Raw genomic sequence first — 19,704 nt, 5'->3', positions numbered from 1 at the left:
ACTCAGCATAACACAAGCCAGTAGTTTATGATCCCTCACTATTACCAGCATACTGTCTTCATAATTATCTAAATATTGTGTTATACCAAGATGACAGAGTTGACTTATTCTTTTTTTCTTTATTTATTCACAAACGGATATTATGAAATATATTCATGGTTTCTTTTAATATAATTAACAATATTGCACGAATGAAACTAAACACGCTTTCACTTGAACACATAAGAGAGGTCGCATAACACGACATGTATGTGCACGATTAGCTAATTGTGTATGTATAATGGCAGCAGAAGTGAGTCTACTTGTGTATATATAGTTGCAGCAGACGATTAGCTAATTGTGTATGTATAGTTGCAGCAGAAGTGAGTCTACTTGTGTATATATAGTTGCAGCAGACGTTTAGCTAATTGTGTATGTATTGTTGCAGCAGACGTGAGTCTACTTGTGTATATATAGTTGCAGCAGACGTTTAGCTAATTGTGTTTGTATAGTTGCAGCAGAAGTGAGTCTACTTGTGTATATATAGTTGCAGCAGACGTTTTGCTAATTGTGTATGTATAGTTGCAGCAGAAGTGAGTCTACTTGTGTATATATAGTTGCAGCAGACGTTTAGCTAATTGTGTATGTATAGTTGCAGCAGAAGTGAGTCTACTTGTGTATATATAGTTGCAGCAGACGTTTAGCTAATTGTGTATGTGTAGTTGCAGCAGAAGTGAGTCTACTTGTGTATATATAGTTGCAGCAGACGTTTAGCTAATTGTGTATGTATAGTTGCAGCAGAAGTGAGTCTACTTGTGTATATATAGTTGCAGCAGACGTTTAGCTAATTGTGTATGTATAGTTGCAGCAGAAGTGAGTCTACTTGTGTATATATAGTTGCTGCAGATGTGTTGCTTATTGTGTATGTATAGTTGCTGCAGACGTGTAGCTAATTGTGTTTGTTAAGTTGCAACAGACGTTAAGCTACTTGTGAATGTATGGTTGTAGCAGACGTCTAGTTACTTGTATATATATAGTTGCTGCAGACGTGTAGCTAATTGTGTATTTAAATTGCTGCAGACGTGTAATTAATTGTGTATGTATAGTTGCTGCAGACGTTAAGCTACTTATGTATGTTTGGTTGTAGCAGACGTTAAGCTTTTTGTGTATGTATACTTGTAGCAGGCGTTAAGCTACTTGTGTATGTATCGTTGTAGCAGACGTTAAGCTACTTGTGTATGTTTAGATGCAGCAGGCGTTAAGCTACTTGTGTATGTATCGTTGTAGCAGACGTTAAGCTACTTGTGTATGTTTAGTTGCAGCAGAAGTGAGTCTACTTGTGTATATATAGTTGCAGCAGACGTTTAGCTAATTGTGTATGTATAGTTGCAGCAGACGTGAGTCTACTTGTGTATATATAGTTGCAGCAGACGTTTAGCTAATTGTGTTTGTATAGTTGCAGCAGAAGTGAGTCTACTTGTGTATATATAGTTGCAGCAGACGTTTTGCTAATTGTGTATGTATAGTTGCAGCAGAAGTGAGTCTACTTGTGTATATATAGTTGCAGCAGACGTTTAGCTAATTGTGTATGTATAGTTGCAGCAGAAGTGAGTCTACTTGTGTATATATAGTTGCAGCAGACGTTTAGCTAATTGTGTATGTATAGTTGCAGCAGAAGTGAGTCTACTTGTGTATATATAGTTGCAGCAGACGTTTAGCTAATTGTGTATGTATAGTTGCAGGAGAAGTGAGTCTACTTGTTTATATATAGTTGCAGCAGACGTTTAGCTAATTGTGTATGTATAGTTGCAGCAGAAGTGAGTCTACTTGTGTATATATAGTTGCTGCAGATGTGTTGCTTATTGTGTATGTATAGTTGCTGCAGACGTGTAGCTAATTGTGTTTGTTAAGTTGCAGCAGACGTTAAGCTACTTGTGAATGTATGGTTGTAGCAGACGTCTAGTTACTTGTATATATATAAGTGCTGCAGACGTGTAGCTAATTGTGTATTTAAATTGCTGCAGACGTGTAATTAATTGTGTATGTATAGTTGCTGCAGACGTTAAGCTACTTATGTATGTTTGGTTGTAGCAGACGTTAAGCTTTTTGTGTATGTATACTTGTAGCAGGCGTTAAGCTACTTGTGTATGTATCGTTGTAGCAGACGTTAAGCTACTTGTGTATGTTTAGATGCAGCAGGCGTTAAGCTACTTGTGTATGTATCGTTGTAGCAGACGTTAAGCTACTTGTGTATGTTTAGATGCAGCAGACGTTTAGCTAATTGTGTATGTAAAGATGCAGCTGGCGTTAAGCTACTTGTGTATGTATCGTTGTAGCAGACGTTAAGCTACTTGTGTATGTTTAGATGCAGCAGACGTTAAGCTAATTGTGTATGTAAAGATGCAGCAGGCGTTAAGCTACTTGTGCATATATAGTTGTAGCAGACGATAAGCTAATTGTGTATGTTTAGATGCAGCAGACGTTAAGTTACTTGTGTATGTAAAGATGCAGCAGAAGTGAGTCTACTTGTATATATATAGTTGCAGCAGACGTTTAGCTAATTGTGTATGTATAGTTGCAGCAGAAGTGAGTCTACTTGTGTATATATAGTTGCAGCAGACGTTTAGCTAATTGTGTATGTATAGTTGCAGCAGAAGTGAGTCTACTTGTGTATATATAGTTGCAGCAGACGTTTAGCTAATTGTGTATGTATAGTTGCAGCAGAAGTGAGTCTACTTGTGTATATATAGTTGCAGCAGACGTTTAGCTAATTGTGTATGTATAGTTGCAGCAGAAGTGAGTCTACTTGTGTATATATAGTTGCTGCAGATGTGTTGCTTATTGTGTATGTATAGTTGCTGCAGACGTGTAGCTAATTGTGTTTGTTAAGTTGCAGCAGACGTTAAGCTACTTGTGAATGTATGGTTGTAGCAGACGTCTAGTTACTTGTATATATATAGTTGCTGCAGACGTGTAGCTAATTGTGTATTTAAATTGCTGCAGACGTGTAATTAATTGTGTATGTATAGTTGCTGCAGACGTTAAGCTACTTATGTATGTTTGGTTGTAGCAGACGTTAAGCTTTTTGTGTATGTATACTTGTAGCAGGCGTTAAGCTACTTGTGTATGTATCGTTGTAGCAGACGTTAAGCTACTTGTGTATGTTTAGATGCAGCAGGCGTTAAGCTACTTGTGTATGTATCGTTGTAGCAAACGTTAAGCTACTTGTGTATGTTTAGATGCAGCAGACGTTAAGCTACTTGTGTATGTAAAGATGCAGCAGGCGTTAAGCTACTTGTGTATGTATCGTTGTAGCAGACGTTAAGCTACTTGTGTATGTTTAGATGCAGCAGACGTTAAGCTACTTGTGTATGTAAAGATGCAGCAGGCGTTAAGCTACTTGTGCATATATAGTTGTAGCAGACGTTAAGCTACTTGTGTATGTTTAGATGCAGCAGACGTTAAGTTACTTGTGTATGTAAAGATGCAGCAGGCGTTAAGCTACTTGTGTATGTTTAGTTGTAGCAGAGTTTAAAAGTCGTTTGCGAGGTTCTCCTTTAACGTGCACTCGTTGGCTCACTGACATACTCGTCGCAAATACCAGTTACCCCCTACGATTGCATATACGTCATTAGAAAGTTGTACCTTTGTGACGTAGCAAAAAACACTCACACGGGTTCCAAGAAAGTCTAATGCTCTGGCATCAGTGTAAAGGAAAGCTAGTTAAATAATGTTCTCCACAATCGAGACACCTTTCACCACCAGCAGCTCAACGAAATAATGGCATATCTGGTGAAGATAAATCATAATTTTAAAGTTCATTTTGTAAGAGTGTTAATAGACGAGATACAAATACCTTCACGATTAATAAAGAAGAATTTTCATACATCAATCTGGCATTGAGGATATCTCTTTCCAAAGCTTATAAACGTTGAAATCAATAGAGTTGAAAACCGTGAGCCACAATATGAATACAATTAATCATTTCCTTGAATCATTTTAATGATAAAACAATTTTACTAGTTTTTAAGCCATCTCAGACAGCTTTACGAACAATATGTATATGTACATGACACATGTTAAATGGAAAATCAATCAGTAAACCGATATGATAGACTTTAATAATTAGGTGCTCATGCACATGCCGAATCAAATTTAGTTTCATAATTTTAGGCACACGCGATGTGTTTATTCCTCGCCTTATAAATGTACAAACAACACCACAATACTATACATGTATGTACCAAAATAAAATAAATATTCATCCGCAATAATAGACATGTATATACCACAATAATAAACATGTATATACCACAATAATAGACATGTATATACCACAATACTAGACATGTATATACCACAGTTATAGACATGTATATATACCACAATAATATGTATGTTTATTCCACAATGATATACATGTATATACCATATAATATCTGATATACTTTCCTACTAATAGTAGCCTATTTACAATACACCTTTCTACAGACAGTTCAGAAGTTAAACCTGATTTACTGCTTAACATGAACAGACCAGACAGCATTCCGTCAGTGAAAGGTGAGTGTAAGAAGCATACACTGATTGGTTTAGAAAGACACAGGCGTAAACAATAATCAACAAATCTTCCAAACACATAAATACAGCCTTTTTTCAAAAATCAAACACTTATTAAATAATTCATATAGTGAAATGGAGTAAAAATCTAGATGCTCTTTAAACAAGAGGACCAGGATCAACATTCACCAGTCATTCATTTTCATTGAGATTTTTATTTCCATTTTAATAAGTAAATTCAATAATTACGTTTTCATTATTGAAATGTAAATATAAAGAATGAATAACTGCGCGACAAACGTTGCAGTATTCTATCGTTGGTGATATTGTCTAATTTTATATATATATTCGATGCCGAAACAAAAAGTATTTATTCAATGCGATAAAATATCCAGTCAATAATTTAATTTATTTCAAACCCATTATAGATCTATAATATTGAATAAAATGTGTAACGCCTAGCCAAATTTTAAATAATTTAGTTAACTACTATTTAACTTCATAAAATTGTTGGCATGATACAATCTATGACATCAGTTGAATGAATATACTTACAAAAACAAAACAAAAATCTTATGATACATCCATAATCTCACAATATATATATCTGAAAAACGATCATGCACATGCTACCAATGTTTGATATACATGGTAATAGTGGGACTTGAAACGGTACAACACGTCATCAACGGTGTTCATCAAAGGTATAACAATAAATATCGCATTATTGATTACATTTTGTCAATGGCATTAAATTGATATTTCCTGGAGAAATAAAAATGAAATCAGTCCAACATCCATTTCGTAATCTGTTCGTTTGTCTTTAAGTCAGTTATGATGACAAAAATGATGACATAGTTGGTTCACATTTAAAACCTGTCTGAAAGCAATTCACACATGTCCACTTTCTTTTAATCCTAATTTAATACGCGTGACTAATAAGCATACATATTATCGAGTGTATCCATTTTCAACAGGAGTGACGTCACTTCCAGGCAATTGTGATTGGTCGGTAGGTTGTTCATCCTCTTGGTTGGAGTAATACTTCACTGATGTAGAGTTTATCTCCATTTGCTCACTGAATTTCTGGGCTGGCTTAAGGAGCCAAATAAACGACGATCCCCTATTTTCTGGAAAGACAAGAGGAAGTCGCCATGTCAGCACCTGTTTTGCAATTTGATATTCCTTCAATTTTATCAAAGGTTTTTAACGAATGAATTTATCCTATACACGTGTTTGTTCTTAAAGCACACGGTTTACCTGTACACGGGCTAACGCATGAGAAGACTCTAGTTCTGAGGAAGTAATTTTTGTCGCTAACATGGTTTCTTTTTGAATCCTGGTTTTAACTCAAATGAGTCAGTACAGTTATTGAAATTGTATGACAGTAATGAAATAAGTAGACTTTTTAATATCTTAAATAACTTCTTGAAATTAGGAATATCAAGTTTCAAACGATTTAAAGTTTAGTCCGAAAAGCATATACTTAACAACGCAAGTCCATTTTTATAACAAAATTTGTCCGAGACTCAAAAACTATTATAAGGAAGTTATTGAAGCTTTGAACATTCATGGCTGACACTGACATTAGACAGAGCGCAAGAATAAAAACATTCATTGTGATGTTTAGTTATCTACAACTCTCTTCTAAAATATTCATTGTCCCAAACATAATTTGGAAACTTCTGGCAATGATTGGATGACATTTTACACATTGATAGATAGATGTATAAGGTGCACGGCACAGAGGTTTTACCTCGTATTGCAACGTCATATCCCCTTATATGCAAAGATGTTCTTCAAAACAAAATGTTTCCAAAGCCTAACTCGAAAGTTATGGAGTTGAATTAAATTGATTAAGATGATAGATGGATGAATATGTTAAAATGTGCACTTCGGGAGAATTATAACTCTTACATCCATTGTTGCAAGATATTCTCCCTTCTACGTTGATTCCTATTTCCCAACTACTGGAAGGAATTTAATATCAATTACAACCTTTCGCTGAATGGTGCTCTCCCCCATTTATGATTTTACATTGGTTTCACTCTTACATAACATTTTTTCTTACTTGTTGTTATATCTCGGCTTAATGTGAGACATGCTCCTTTTTCAGTTTACAAACAACTTGAATTATCTTGAAAGTACCCATGACCTTCAAAACGTCAGATATGGGCGTCATTTCCTGCTTACGTCATATTTACCATAATACCCATTTCGAGTTTACAAAATACCTCTATATTTTGTCGTGTCCCTCCCGAAGAAGAACAGCACCATGAACAATAAAACAGCGATAAGCACTATCGTGAAGCAGAACACCAGGAAGCTAACAGGACCAGCTGTAACAAATAGCTGCAAAGGTGAAATGAAGAGGATTAGAAAATCCAACTGCGATCTCATTCGCTTGATTTGTTGTGTAAAATGAAGATTATTTTTTTGAGCAAAAATAAAAAAAAGAAATTGTCGACAGATTTCTATCGACAGATAGCTATTTATTTATCAAATTACATTATTCAACGTTATATCTCATTGTCAATATTTCTGCTAGTTTTTAAGTTCCGTCCGTGTCCAACTGCTCGATTATGGTTTCAACCCACACCATTCCCATTGCGATGAACAAGAGGATTTTTGAAGACTAAACGGGAGTTAAATCAATTTATTCTGTAATTGTTTTTGTAGCAATTAATAGAAGTCTAAAAATGTAAGAAATACAGAATTGATACACAACAAATGTTACTAAAAAAGTTTGGGGAAGTTGCGAACACCGTAAGTTACAGATAAACAACACATTTTGATAAGCGCTTGCCACCTTAGACTTAAATATGTATATTTTTAGACGCGCATGCTATGTGACAGTATCATGTCAACTGGTCAAAATGGTACTGCCAACGTGTGGCAGTATGAAATTGCCCATGGTGGGTATTTGATAATTTAACATGGGCAGGTCACGTGAGGTATAATAATACATGTTGTGACTGTGTAACAACGATGATTGCCATATAAAACTTCACATACACGTCAAGAGAAAGACTTAAAGCTCCGGTGTGAAAGAGGAGTCAGATTTGTGTCGTCATCTCAAGGGTCAGGTCGCATGTAGCAACCAAATATTCCCAAGATAAACACAGATCAGTTTTGTTGATGATCGGAACGTTATACCTCGAACATTCATTAAACTTAAGAGTGTGAAATGAAAAGCTAATACTGCTGTTTCAAAACATGAATGTTATTATTAGAAAATATTATTGAACAAAGGGATGTAATTTGCTTACGTTTCCAACAATAACCGGGCAAATGGTCTCCCCTAGGGCTGCAAACACCACCAGACACGACGTGATGGGAGCTGTAAAAGGCAGAAATGTAGAGAAAATTACACCCGAAAGTGACGCTTATATTATGATCATACAAGAAATGAGCATTTGTCATGTTTACCCATGTCAAGCAGGGTTAATACCCATGTCAGGAAGGGTTTGTACCCGTGTTAGGAAGGGTTTGTACCTCATGTCAGGCAGGGTTTATACCCGTGTTAGGAAGGGTTTGTACCCGTGTTAGGAAGGGTTTGTACCCGTGTTAGGAAGGGTTTGTACCTAATGTCAGGCAGGGTTTATACCCATGTCAGGAAGGGTTAATACCCATGTCAGGAAGGGTTTGTACCCGTGTCAGGAAGGGTTAATACCCATGTCAGGCAGGGTTTATACCCATGTCAGGAAGGGTTAATACCCATGTCAGGAAGGGTTTGTACCCGTGTTAGGAAGGGTTTGTACCCGTGTTAGGAAGGGTTTGTACCTCATGTCAGGCAGGGTTAATACCCATGTCAGGAAGGGATTGTACCCGTATTAGGAAGGGTTTGTACCCGTGTTAGGAAGGGGTTGTACCCGTGTTAGGAAGGGTTTGTACCCGTGTTAGGAAGGGTTTGTACCTCATGTCAGGCAGGGTTTGTACCTCATGTCAGGCAGGGTTAATACCCATGTCAGGAAGGGATTGTACCCGTATTAGGAAGGGTTTGTACCCGTGTTAGGAAGGGTTTGTACCTCATGTCAGGCAGGGTTTATACCCATGTCAGGCAGGGTTTATACCCATGTCAGGCAGGGTTAATACCCATGTCAGGAAGGGTTTGTACCCGTGTTAGGAAGGGTTTGTACCTCATGTCAGGCAGGGTTTATACCCATGTCAGGAAGGGTTTATACCCATGTCAGGCAGGGTTTATACCCATGTCAGGCAGGGCTAATACCCATGTCAGGAAGGGTTTGTACCCATGTTAGGAAGGGTTTGTACCCGTGTTAGGAAGGGTTTGTACCTCATGTCATGCTACTTGCAACAGTAAGTAAATTTCCATAACCTGTTTCTGTCTGTAATAACTTAACGAATAAAACATAACAACACTAGTCATACTTAATAATTGCACATCAATTGCAAAATTTCCATAACCTGTTTCTGTCTGTAATAACTTAACGAATAAAACATAACAACACTAGTCATACTTAATAATTGCACATCAATTGCAAAATGACGCACATCGCATCAAGTAAGTTATGTTAGCATTTTATCCATGTAAAAGCATATCAAATATTTGTGAACCAGCTTTACATTCAATAACATGTTATATTGAAAACAAATTATTAGAATATCTTAATTTCATAAAATTTTCACGAAAAGCAATTTAGTTAGTTACAAACGATACCAAATAAAGGTTTCAAAACAAAATGCATCGAGCCTGGATCCCCTGTGGACCGGACCCACTACACCATAGAGACAGGTTATTTAAAAAAGTTTTATGAAATATATAAACAATTTAAAACAATCTGTAATTTTGGGAGAGTTTGTTAGTTTTTAAGCAAAAGTGTTAACATTCATCGCAATTGTGTAAGAGAGTGACCTCCCTTGTTAAAATGAACACAACGAGAATTTACCGGAAAGAAAAATTGACATTTACTCGACTTTAACCACTAAACAAAAAAAAATACATAGATACCGGAAGTTACATTAGCGACATCGAGTTTGGACAACCACTATCGATTGTCGCCGACAAAGCATTGTCAGCGACGATTTATCGATTTTACTCGATATTCGTTTCATCACTAGACCTTTTGAGAAAATAGTGTTTTCTGTTTGTGTTAGCTATTGCAAACAGTTATGTGTTTGAAATTTACAACGGTTATGATTTTGATATTGACAATGGTTATGTGTTAGTAACTTACAACCGTTCAGTGTAAAATATTGTACGGTAATGTGCTAGATAATGCCAATCGTTATGTGATAGATAATGCCAATCGTAATGTGCTAGATAATGCCAATCGTAATGTGCTAGATATTGCCAATCGTAATGTGCTAGATATTGACAATCGTAATGAGCTATATAATGCCAATCGTAATGTGCTAGATATTGACAATCGTAATGTGCTAGATATTGACAATCGTAATGGGCTAAATAATGCCAATCGTAATGTGCTAGATATTGACAATCGTAATGAGCTATATAATGCCAATCGTAATGTGCTAGATATTGCCAATCGTAATGTGCTAGATATTGACAATCGTAATGTGCTAGATATTGACAATCGTAATGTGCTAGATATTGACAATCGTAATGTGCTAGATATTGACAATCGTAATGAGCTAAATAATGCCAATCGTAATGTGCTAGATATTGACAATCGTAATGTGCTAGATATTGACAATCGTAATGTGCTAGATATTGACAATCGTAATGTGCTAGATATTGCCAATCGTAATGTGCTAGATATTGACAATCGTAATGTGCTAGATATTGACAATCGTAATGAGCTAAATAATGCCAATCGTAATGTGCTAGATATTGACAATCGTAATGGGCTAAATAATGCCAATCGTAATGTGCTAGATATTGACAATCGTAATGAGCTAAATTATGCCAATCGTTATGTGCTAGATATTGACAATCGTAATGTGCAAGATAATGCCAATCGTAATGTGCTAGATATTGTCAATCGTAATGTGCTAGAATCGTAATGTGCTAGAGAATGCCAATCGTAATGTGCTAGATATTGACAATCGTAATGTGCTAGAATCGTAATGTGCTAGATATTGACAATCTGTATGTGTCAGATATTGATAATTTTTACCTTTTATGTATTGACAACGGATATTAGTAAGTAACAAAAAGTATAACAAAAGTTATGGGCTTTTCTATGCATGTGCATACAGCCACAAGTTTGTTTGCACGGCGATGAATCCAACAACAAATGCGATATTTTCGAATGATAAAAAACCCATCCTATATATGTATTTCCTGACCGTTTATGTTGACGAACTGTTCTGTGAGAGCCATTGCTGTCGGCGACATGCTTGACAGAAAGAGACCGAGTGCGCATGTGCCAAGGTAAATTGCTATCCGGCTTGTCTTCCAGATAAGGGTAATAAACAAGGCTATCGTGCAACCAACCTGCAATATATAAAAGAACGCTGATTTGCTTTATTTTAATGAGTAACATCTTTAAACGAGTATATTATTAGGAGTATGTGCATGTCACTCCTATAATATATGCAGCTAACAAAATGAAGTTCATCGGGTCTAAATTGTGTGGTATTTAAATGATTTATCACCTCTACTACAGCTACTTGCTTCTTGACAACTTTGACAGTGTTATTAAATATTCGATATGTACTTCTGAAATACAAACACCTTCATACAGCTGATGTTTTGTGTCGCGCCATGCTATAAGGTCCATATGTGTATACTTACTAAATTACAGGAAATCATGAAGCCAGCACAAAACCTAGTGGATGCAAAGACAGCGATCAGTCGTCCTAAAGCAAACGGACCCTGAAATATAGAAGGACAGTGGTCCTACCATTAAGTCAATTTACATTGGTCCTACCATCAAGTCAATTCACAGTGGTCCTACCATCAAGTCAATTCACAGTGATCCTACCATCAAGTCAATTCACAGTGGTCCTACCATCAAGTCAATTCACAGTGATCCTACCATCAAGTCAATTCACAGTGATCCTACCATCAAGTCAATTCACAGTGATCCTACCATCAAGTCAATTCACAGCCTACCATCAAGTCAATTTACAGTGGTCCTACCATCAAGTCAATTCACAGTGGTCCTACCATCAAGTCAATTCACAGTGATCCTACCATCAAGTCAATTCACAGTGATCCTACCATCAAGTCAATTCATTTAATGGTCATGTGATTTTACCATCCAGTTAGTTAGCATTTACAGAAATAAATATATAGCATTGCAGAGAGAGAATCGGCCAGATAAAACATCGCCCACAGAAAATTAAAAGACACGAAAATCTTAAATAATCTCTACGTATCTCGGGAGTGTAACTCTAGAGTGACAGGCGAGGGTATGAGGCAGTATTATTACAATCCCCATGTGTGTTCATCTTCCTCATGCCACTGTTGGGAAATGTATCAAATAAAATTGAATACTATAAAAAGCATGTGGATTGTAACGGCACCGTCGGGAAAAGGTCTTGGTAAAATGTAATCAAATATTACACGAAAAAGGAATATTTTGGTGATTATTTAAAAACAGAACTATTTCAAGTCTGCAGAAAATATATAAAACCGTAAAACCACCCTATGCGGAGGGTCTAATAACCCGCCTATTGTTATCTCGTAGGTGTGTGACAATTTTTTTAAAGATGAAGGCAGAAGCAAAGTTGAAAGACGATGGTCTGTCTGACTTTTTGAAAAATTAATAATAAATAGCATGTTTAAGATAACATCTCCATTTTGCCTAAAACTCTATACATCGATTAAATAAAAGCTATTCTGAAATCCATTGTTAGATTTACTAAACATATGAGAAAAACAAAATGATACTCGGTACCGAGTGTTGCTCTCACGATAAAATAAACTACATAAATCGTATCACCCTGTTTTCATTTTGGTTCAAAATTCGTAAATATATACTGCTTTGTCCAAAAAATCATTAGATTATAAGTATCTTCCATGGCCGCTCGTGTAAGATTCTATCATGGTTAAATTAATGGATCTACTTTTCTCCCACCTCAGATAAGTAGATCCATTAATTTATCTATGCTAGAAATTCTTATCTTGCCCACGGGCGAAGATAAAATGCCCGTATGGAACTTCTTTTAATGGTCACCACATTGTAATTACATCCCTTGTTGAAGACTGTCGTCTGTAGCGCATCATGGAAATCTTATCTGGTGGCAATATTTAGAACGCGAGTTAATTATTTCTCGCTTCGAATGTCACCAGAAAACAGTTTTCACGCACCTTTCAGGAAAAAAATGCTTCACTCTTCTTAGAACTATTTAAAGACCGATCAGACCATTTACATACTCTGAATCACTGCGCGAATATCCATGACAACCACGAATTATTGCATATCCGTACGCAATTATTTTCACTAAGCACAAAAGAGTTCCGGCAAAAAAATACATTTTTACTTAATTTTGTTTAACTGAGGTGGGAGAAAAAGCATCTACCATAGCCTCTCGTGTAAGATAGGTTCATCCCGACCCTCGCGCAGGGTGTTTTGCGGAAACTCGGTAAACCTCGTTTCCGCAAAACACCCTACGCTCGGGTCGGAATGAACCTATCTTACACGAGCGGCCATGGAAGATACTCATAATCTGAGGTGGGAGAAAACCATAGTAAAACAAAGTGATTATTTTGTAAAAAAAATGAGTATAGAAATATATAACTATGACATTTAAAGGCTTCTTATACAGGAATCAAAAAGAGATGATAAATGTGACTGAACTTTGGTAACAAATGTAAACTCTGAAGTTACATAAATATTTCGTTAGTTTTAGTAAGTTATGGCCCTTGACAGTTCTTGTAATTCTGTATGAAATCTTTAAAATGGAAAAAATAGCCTTGTATCCGTATCGACAGCCACCATTTCTATGAAATGTATAAAAACTACTTTTTGAGGGCATACAGGTTAGTGGTAGCCTTTATATGAGGTCATACATGTTACAGATAGTGGTAGCCTTTATATGAGGACATACATGTTACAGATAGTGGTAGCCTTTATATGAGGACATACATGTTACAGTTAGTGGTAGCTTTTCTATGATGGCATACATGTAAGTGGTAGCCTTTATATGAGGTCATACATGTTACAGTTAGTGGTAGCCTTTCTATGATGGCATACATGTTACAGTTAGTGGTAGCTTTTCTATGATGGCATACATGGTACAGTTAGTGGTAGCCTTTCTACGATGGCATACATGTAAGTGGAGCGTTTATATGAGGTCATACATGTTACAGTTAGTGGTAGCCTTTCTACGATGGCATACATGTTACAGTTAGTGGTAGCTTTTCTATGATGGCTTACATGTAAGTGGTAGCCTTTATATGAGGTCATACAAGTTACAGTAAGTGGTAGCCTTTATATGAGGTCATACATGTTACAGTAAGTGGTAGCCTTTATATGAGGACATACATGTTAGTGGTAGCCTTTACATGAGGACATACATGTTAGTGGTAGCCTTTATATGATGGCATACATGTAACGGTTAGTGGTAGCCTTTATATATGACATACATGTTAGTGGTAGCCTTTATATGAGGACATACATGTTACAGTTAGTGGTAGCCGTTCTATGATGGCATATATGTTACAGTTAGTGGTACCCTTTCTATGATGGCATACATGGTACAGTTAGTGGTAGCCTTTATATGAGGACATACATGTTACAGTTATCGGTAGCCTTTCTACGATGGCATACATATTACAGTTAGTGGTAGCCTTTATATGAGGTCATACATATTACAGTTAGTGGTAGCCTTTCTACGATGGCATACATATTACAGTAAGTGGTAGCCTTTATATGAGGGCATTCATGTTAGTGGTAGCCTTTAAATGAGGTCATACATGTAACAGTTAGTGGTAGCCTTTATATGAGGTCATACATGTAACAGTTAGTGGTAGCCTTTATATGAGGACATACATGTTAGTGGTAGCCTTTATATGAGGGCAAACATGTTAGTGGTAGCCTTTATATGAGGACATTCATGTTAATGGTAGCCTTTAAATGAGGACATACATGTTAGTGGTAGCCTTTATATAAGGACATACATGTGAGTGGTAGCCTTAATATGAGGACATACATGTTAGTGGTAGCCTTAATATGAGGACATTCATGTAAGTGGTAGCCTTTTTATGAGGACATACAGGTTAGTGGTAGCCGTTAAATGGGGACATACATGTGAGTGGTAGCCTTTATATGAGGACATACATGTGAGTGGTAGCTTTTATATGAGGACATTCATGTAAGTGGTAGCCTTTATATGAGGACATTCATGTAAGTGGTAGCCTTTATATGAGGACATACATGTGGGTGGTAGCCTTTATATGAGGACATGCATGTGAGTGGTAGCCTTTATATGAGGACACACAGGTAAGTGGTAGCCGTTATATGGGGACATACATGTGAGTGGTAACCTTTATATGAGGACATACATGTGAGTGGTAGCTTTTATATGAGGACATTCATGTAAGTGGTAGCCTTTATATGAGGACATACATGTGAGTGGTAGCCTTTATATGAGGACATTCATGTGAGTGGTAGCCTTTATATGAGGACATACATGTGAGTGGTAGCTTTTATATGAGGACATTCATGTAAGTGGTAGCTTTTATATGAGGACATTCATGTAAGTGGTAGCCTTTATATGAGGACATACATGTGAGTGGTAGCCTTACGTGATCCTTAGCAATTGACATAAGCAGTGAATGGCATTTTGCTGTGAGTTATAACGTACCCAAAACACGGAGTTTAGAACGGCTCCTTCACTTCGTTTTAAATTGTCCACGTTTTTCTCGGCGTATGAATATATGTAGTCTGCATACGAGGACTGGAAATACAGATGAAACATTTTCAATATTTAATAAACAGGATAAACAGTGGTTGCTCTGGCATGTCCATCAATTGAAGATTACATTACACTTTCATTGAATAAATAAAGCATGTCTAGCTGCACCAATTTGTTTTAGTGAATGTTTAATAAAACTACACATTCTTAACTTTTAAAGAAGTAGATTTTGGAAGTATTTTCTATTTAATAGATTCCCATCCTTCAGAACGAAAAAAACATTCGGGTTCTTATGAAACCAATACGGAAATTGTCGATTAGCTGGGACTGTATATGAGCGAATAAAATGTGGGCGGTGTCATTTCCATGAGGAAAAGGGAGCTTATTGACATCTGATTCGTGTCTATTGCTTCCTAATACGTCCAGGAAGTCGATGTTTCCGAGAGCTTCCACAAAGGAAACCACAGCGTCTAAAACGTTTTCCCCAAGGAAATCAATCCATTATAGAAATAGTTTCGTAGACTTTCCTTTCTAGGTATCGTTTATAGTCTCCATTCAATTGAAACGTTCAAAATGTTAAGCATAAAATAGACTTGAATTCTTATTTAATCATGAGAAAAAAAAAACATTCGAGAATAAATAGCCATGACCGAGTGGGAGATGAACCAGACAATGAAAGGAGATGTCCTTAATGTGGATAGGGACACACCTACGTCTATTAACCACTCGTGTAATATAATCAAGCAGTAATAATAATACAAAAAAGTTAAAGGTTAGGTTAGGTTACCCTCCAACAAAAACAACAACAAAAGCGCCGCGGGAGCCAACGCTAGTCTGTTGTTTTGTTTCAGTCAAAGAGCACCATTTAAAATAACCAAAGCATGCGTTTTTTGCCTTCATATGCATTTTTGTGAAGAACAGAATTCCTCGCCTGTTTTCGACCCCTTATTTAGAACAACAAATCATAACATTCAGGCCAAACCTGCATGCCGTCCGATATAAATAGCGAGGCGGATGTGAGAGCAGTGATGACAACCACGGTCCGGGAACCACAACGTAGGTACCGTGTTAACGACCGGGAACCAGAATACTCGGAAAAATCGCTCGCATCTGCAAATTATATACGCCAATTGGTTAAACAAGAACTTTCAATAGGAAAAAGCTATTTTTCGTGTGTTAAGTGTTGTTAATTTTTAATTTTGTGTCGAATTGCCTGAACAAGATCTGGGTAATGTTGCCTGAACAAGATCTGGGTAATATTGCCTGAACAAGATCTGGGTAATATTGCCTGAACAAGATCTGGGTAATGTTGGTTTTCTGATATATGAACTATACCATAGTAGTTGCAATGCTTCTGGCCTTTCTGCTGTAATTACCATGGTATTTATGTTTTTAGAATAAACATATTATTCGCTGTTTCTATGCTTATTTGTTAAACAGAATGATTCAATGCGGCAACGTTCGTTCTTTGTACAATGTCAATAATAAACCCAATATGAACAAAAACGAATCATATTAACATGAACACTGTCATCACACCTTTCTGTGCCGAGACTTGTGAAATAAAGATTTGCAACCCAGTCAAAAGTATACATAGTTTAAAGGGACTGTTTACTGGTGAGTCTTGTGCTGAACGTCTCTGTACTTAAAAGACGTCTTCAGAAAATGGGAAAACAATATGCTACTGACAGTTTGACATACGCAACTAATGTGTTTTCTTGTCCTCTGAGAATGAAGAAATGTTCCCCATGTCATCGTAACAGCGAGAATTCACGTTCGTTTGTCACTTACACTAAGAGAATATTTGACGTGAACAGCTGCGTGCAGTCAGTTATATATGGATGTAGATGTGTGTGTGTGTATATACAGATAGAAAATATGAATTTCCCTTTGACTAAACTGATCCTTTTATGGATTTGAAATGTATTCATTCTACCGTTCAAGCAAAGAGGAATGCAATAATTCAATAGTGTATGCATGATATAGCATCTTTATATGTTGTGAAAGTGTTGTTTTAAACTAGACGCCAAACGGCGACATGTCGGGCCCGTTGTAAGAGTCTCATGACGATCTCCCATGTTGTAAGAGTCTCTGGTACTGGCATGACGATCTCCCATGCAATTGCAATACTGATAGTTGAACAATAACTAGAACATGCAACACGCCACCTCACCATGGTAAACCTCCATGACAAGTGTTTTGAAAATCCTATCATGCACACAGTCCGGACAAGGTTCATTCCAGACCAGTCATTTGAACAGTACTCATTTTGACATTTAATCTCTATGTGTGACTTTCACCTTTAAGGTACAAACCTGCGTATTAGTTTTTGAGACACACCATTTCACCTTTGACCTCTAAGCTTTTACGTGACCTTTGAGGTATAGCCTGGGTTTGTGCGCCATGTCCCACTTCATCATGGTGAAGATTAATGACAAGTGTTTTGAAAATCCTATTCAAGAAAAAGCCCAAACAAGAATCATTTCAACCTTTGACCTATAAGTGTTACGTTGAAATTTGAGGTACAGTCCTGAGTGTGCGCGACATTCCACCTCATCATGGTGAACCTTCATGGCAAGATTTTTTGAAAAGCCTATGATGCATGGTCAAGATACAGCTAGCACAAGGTTTAGTTCAGACGGACTTACGCAGGCACGCACGCACGTTAGTACGGACGTACACAGAATCGCCACATTAAATTCGAATTCAGCTCATATACTTAAATATGTATAAAAGTAAGACCGACTCACTAAAACGCATTTGTGTGATGTTTATGACCAGTCAATTGTAACCACGGCTATCCCCGGTATACCCTCGGACCTTTTGGAGCGTGGTTACAATTGACTGGTGCATTAGAGTCAGGTTTTGTTTTGTAATACTGTTTTTTTTTGTTTATTGTTAAGTCATCACTCAGTCTTGCACAGTAGTACCGTTTAGACCCACTGTTTTTCTTCGCCGGCTCACTGCCATCAAACAATACTATAAAACTGTTCTTACCAGCTGCTGTAGCGAGACCGGTGTGATGTGATGTTGATGGCGACGCTGAAGGGCTGTACATGATACCCCACTTCTTCTCCAGCCAGACCACCACGTACACCACAAGCGTTATCACTAACTGACAAAAGAGACGAGGAGACTGACAGTGATGACGCTGATAATGAACATTATGATAGTTATGACGATGATAATGACGATGAAAAGCAAAGTAGAACAGTAATGACGATAATAATGAGGATAAAAAGATGAGTAAGAAGGTGATGACGATAATAATGACGATGAAAAGGTAGAGAAGGACAGTGATAACGATGATAATGACCATGAAAAAGAGGAGGAGGTGAGTGATGATTATGGCGATGAAAAAGAGGAAAAGGTCAGTATTGACGATGATAATGACGATTCAAAATAGGAGAAGTACAGTTATGACGATGATAATAAAAATAAAAAAGAGGAGTAGGACAGTGATGACGATAATAATGACGATAAAAAGATGAGTAAGAAAGAGATGACGATGATAATGACGATGAAGAAAGGAGTAGAACATTGATGATGATGATGATGATAAAATACGAGTAAGAAAGTGATGACGATGAAAAAGAGGGGGAGATCAGTGATGACGATGATAATGACGATGAAAAAGAGGAGGAGGACAGTGATGATGATAATGACGATGAAAAAGAGGAAGAGCGCAGTGATGACGATGATAATGACGATCAAAAAGAGGAGGAGGTTAGTGATGACGATAATAATGACGATGAAAAAGATGTAAAGGACAGTGATGACGATGATAATGACGATGAAAAAGAGGTGGTGGTCAGTGATGACGATGATAATGACAATGAAAAAAAGGAGGTGGACAGTGATGACGATGATAATGCGGATAAAAAGAGGAGTATGCAAGTTATGACGATGATAACGCCGATTAAAAAAGGAGTAGGACAGTGCTGATGTTGGTGATTATGAAGATGTAAAAGAGAAGGGCAGTAATGACGATGATAATGACGATGAAAAAGAAGAGGAGGACAGTGATGACAATGGTAATGACGATATAAAAGAGGAGGACAGTGATGACGATGATAATGACGATGAAAAAGAGGAGGAGGACAGTGATGACAATGATAATGACGATATAAAAGAGAAGGACAGTGATGACGATGATAATGACGATGAAAAAGAGGAGAAGGACAGTGATGACAATGATAATGACGATATAAAAGAGGAGGTGGAGGACAGTGATGACGATGATAATGACGATGAATAAGAGGAGAAGGACAGTGATGACGATGATAATGACAATGAAAAAGAGGAGAAAGACAGTGATAACAATAATAATTACTATAAAAAAGAGGACAGTGATGACGATGATAATGAAAATAAAAAAGA

At 36.9% G+C, this 19,704-nt stretch overlaps 1 protein-coding gene across 2 annotated transcripts in view; it reads right to left on the bottom strand.

Moving 5' to 3' along the window:
* Positions 1–3,938: 3,938 nt before the first annotated feature.
* The window catches only part of LOC128217814 (major facilitator superfamily domain-containing protein 4A-like), a 70,121-nt gene continuing 54,355 nt past the window's right edge, over positions 3,939–19,704 (bottom strand). For both annotated transcript variants that reach the window (XM_052925211.1, XM_052925212.1), the window contains exons 5-12: positions 18,322–18,439; positions 16,307–16,434; positions 15,274–15,366; positions 11,255–11,335; positions 10,807–10,954; positions 7,806–7,876; positions 6,771–6,888; positions 3,939–5,666 (exon numbers count right to left, since the gene is read on the bottom strand). In XM_052925211.1, the coding sequence (XP_052781171.1) occupies positions 5,488–5,666; positions 6,771–6,888; positions 7,806–7,876; positions 10,807–10,954; positions 11,255–11,335; positions 15,274–15,366; positions 16,307–16,434; positions 18,322–18,439 (936 nt within the window). In that variant the 3' untranslated portion in view covers positions 3,939–5,487. The remainder of the gene's footprint in view (positions 5,667–6,770; positions 6,889–7,805; positions 7,877–10,806; positions 10,955–11,254; positions 11,336–15,273; positions 15,367–16,306; positions 16,435–18,321; positions 18,440–19,704) is intronic.

The sequence above is a fragment of the Mya arenaria genome, chromosome 14 (assembly GCF_026914265.1).
Source record: "Mya arenaria isolate MELC-2E11 chromosome 14, ASM2691426v1".
NCBI classification, from domain to species: domain Eukaryota; kingdom Metazoa; phylum Mollusca; class Bivalvia; order Myida; family Myidae; genus Mya; species Mya arenaria.
Note: the sequence above shows the minus strand (reverse complement) of the source record. Positions and strands in the feature narration are given on the sequence as shown.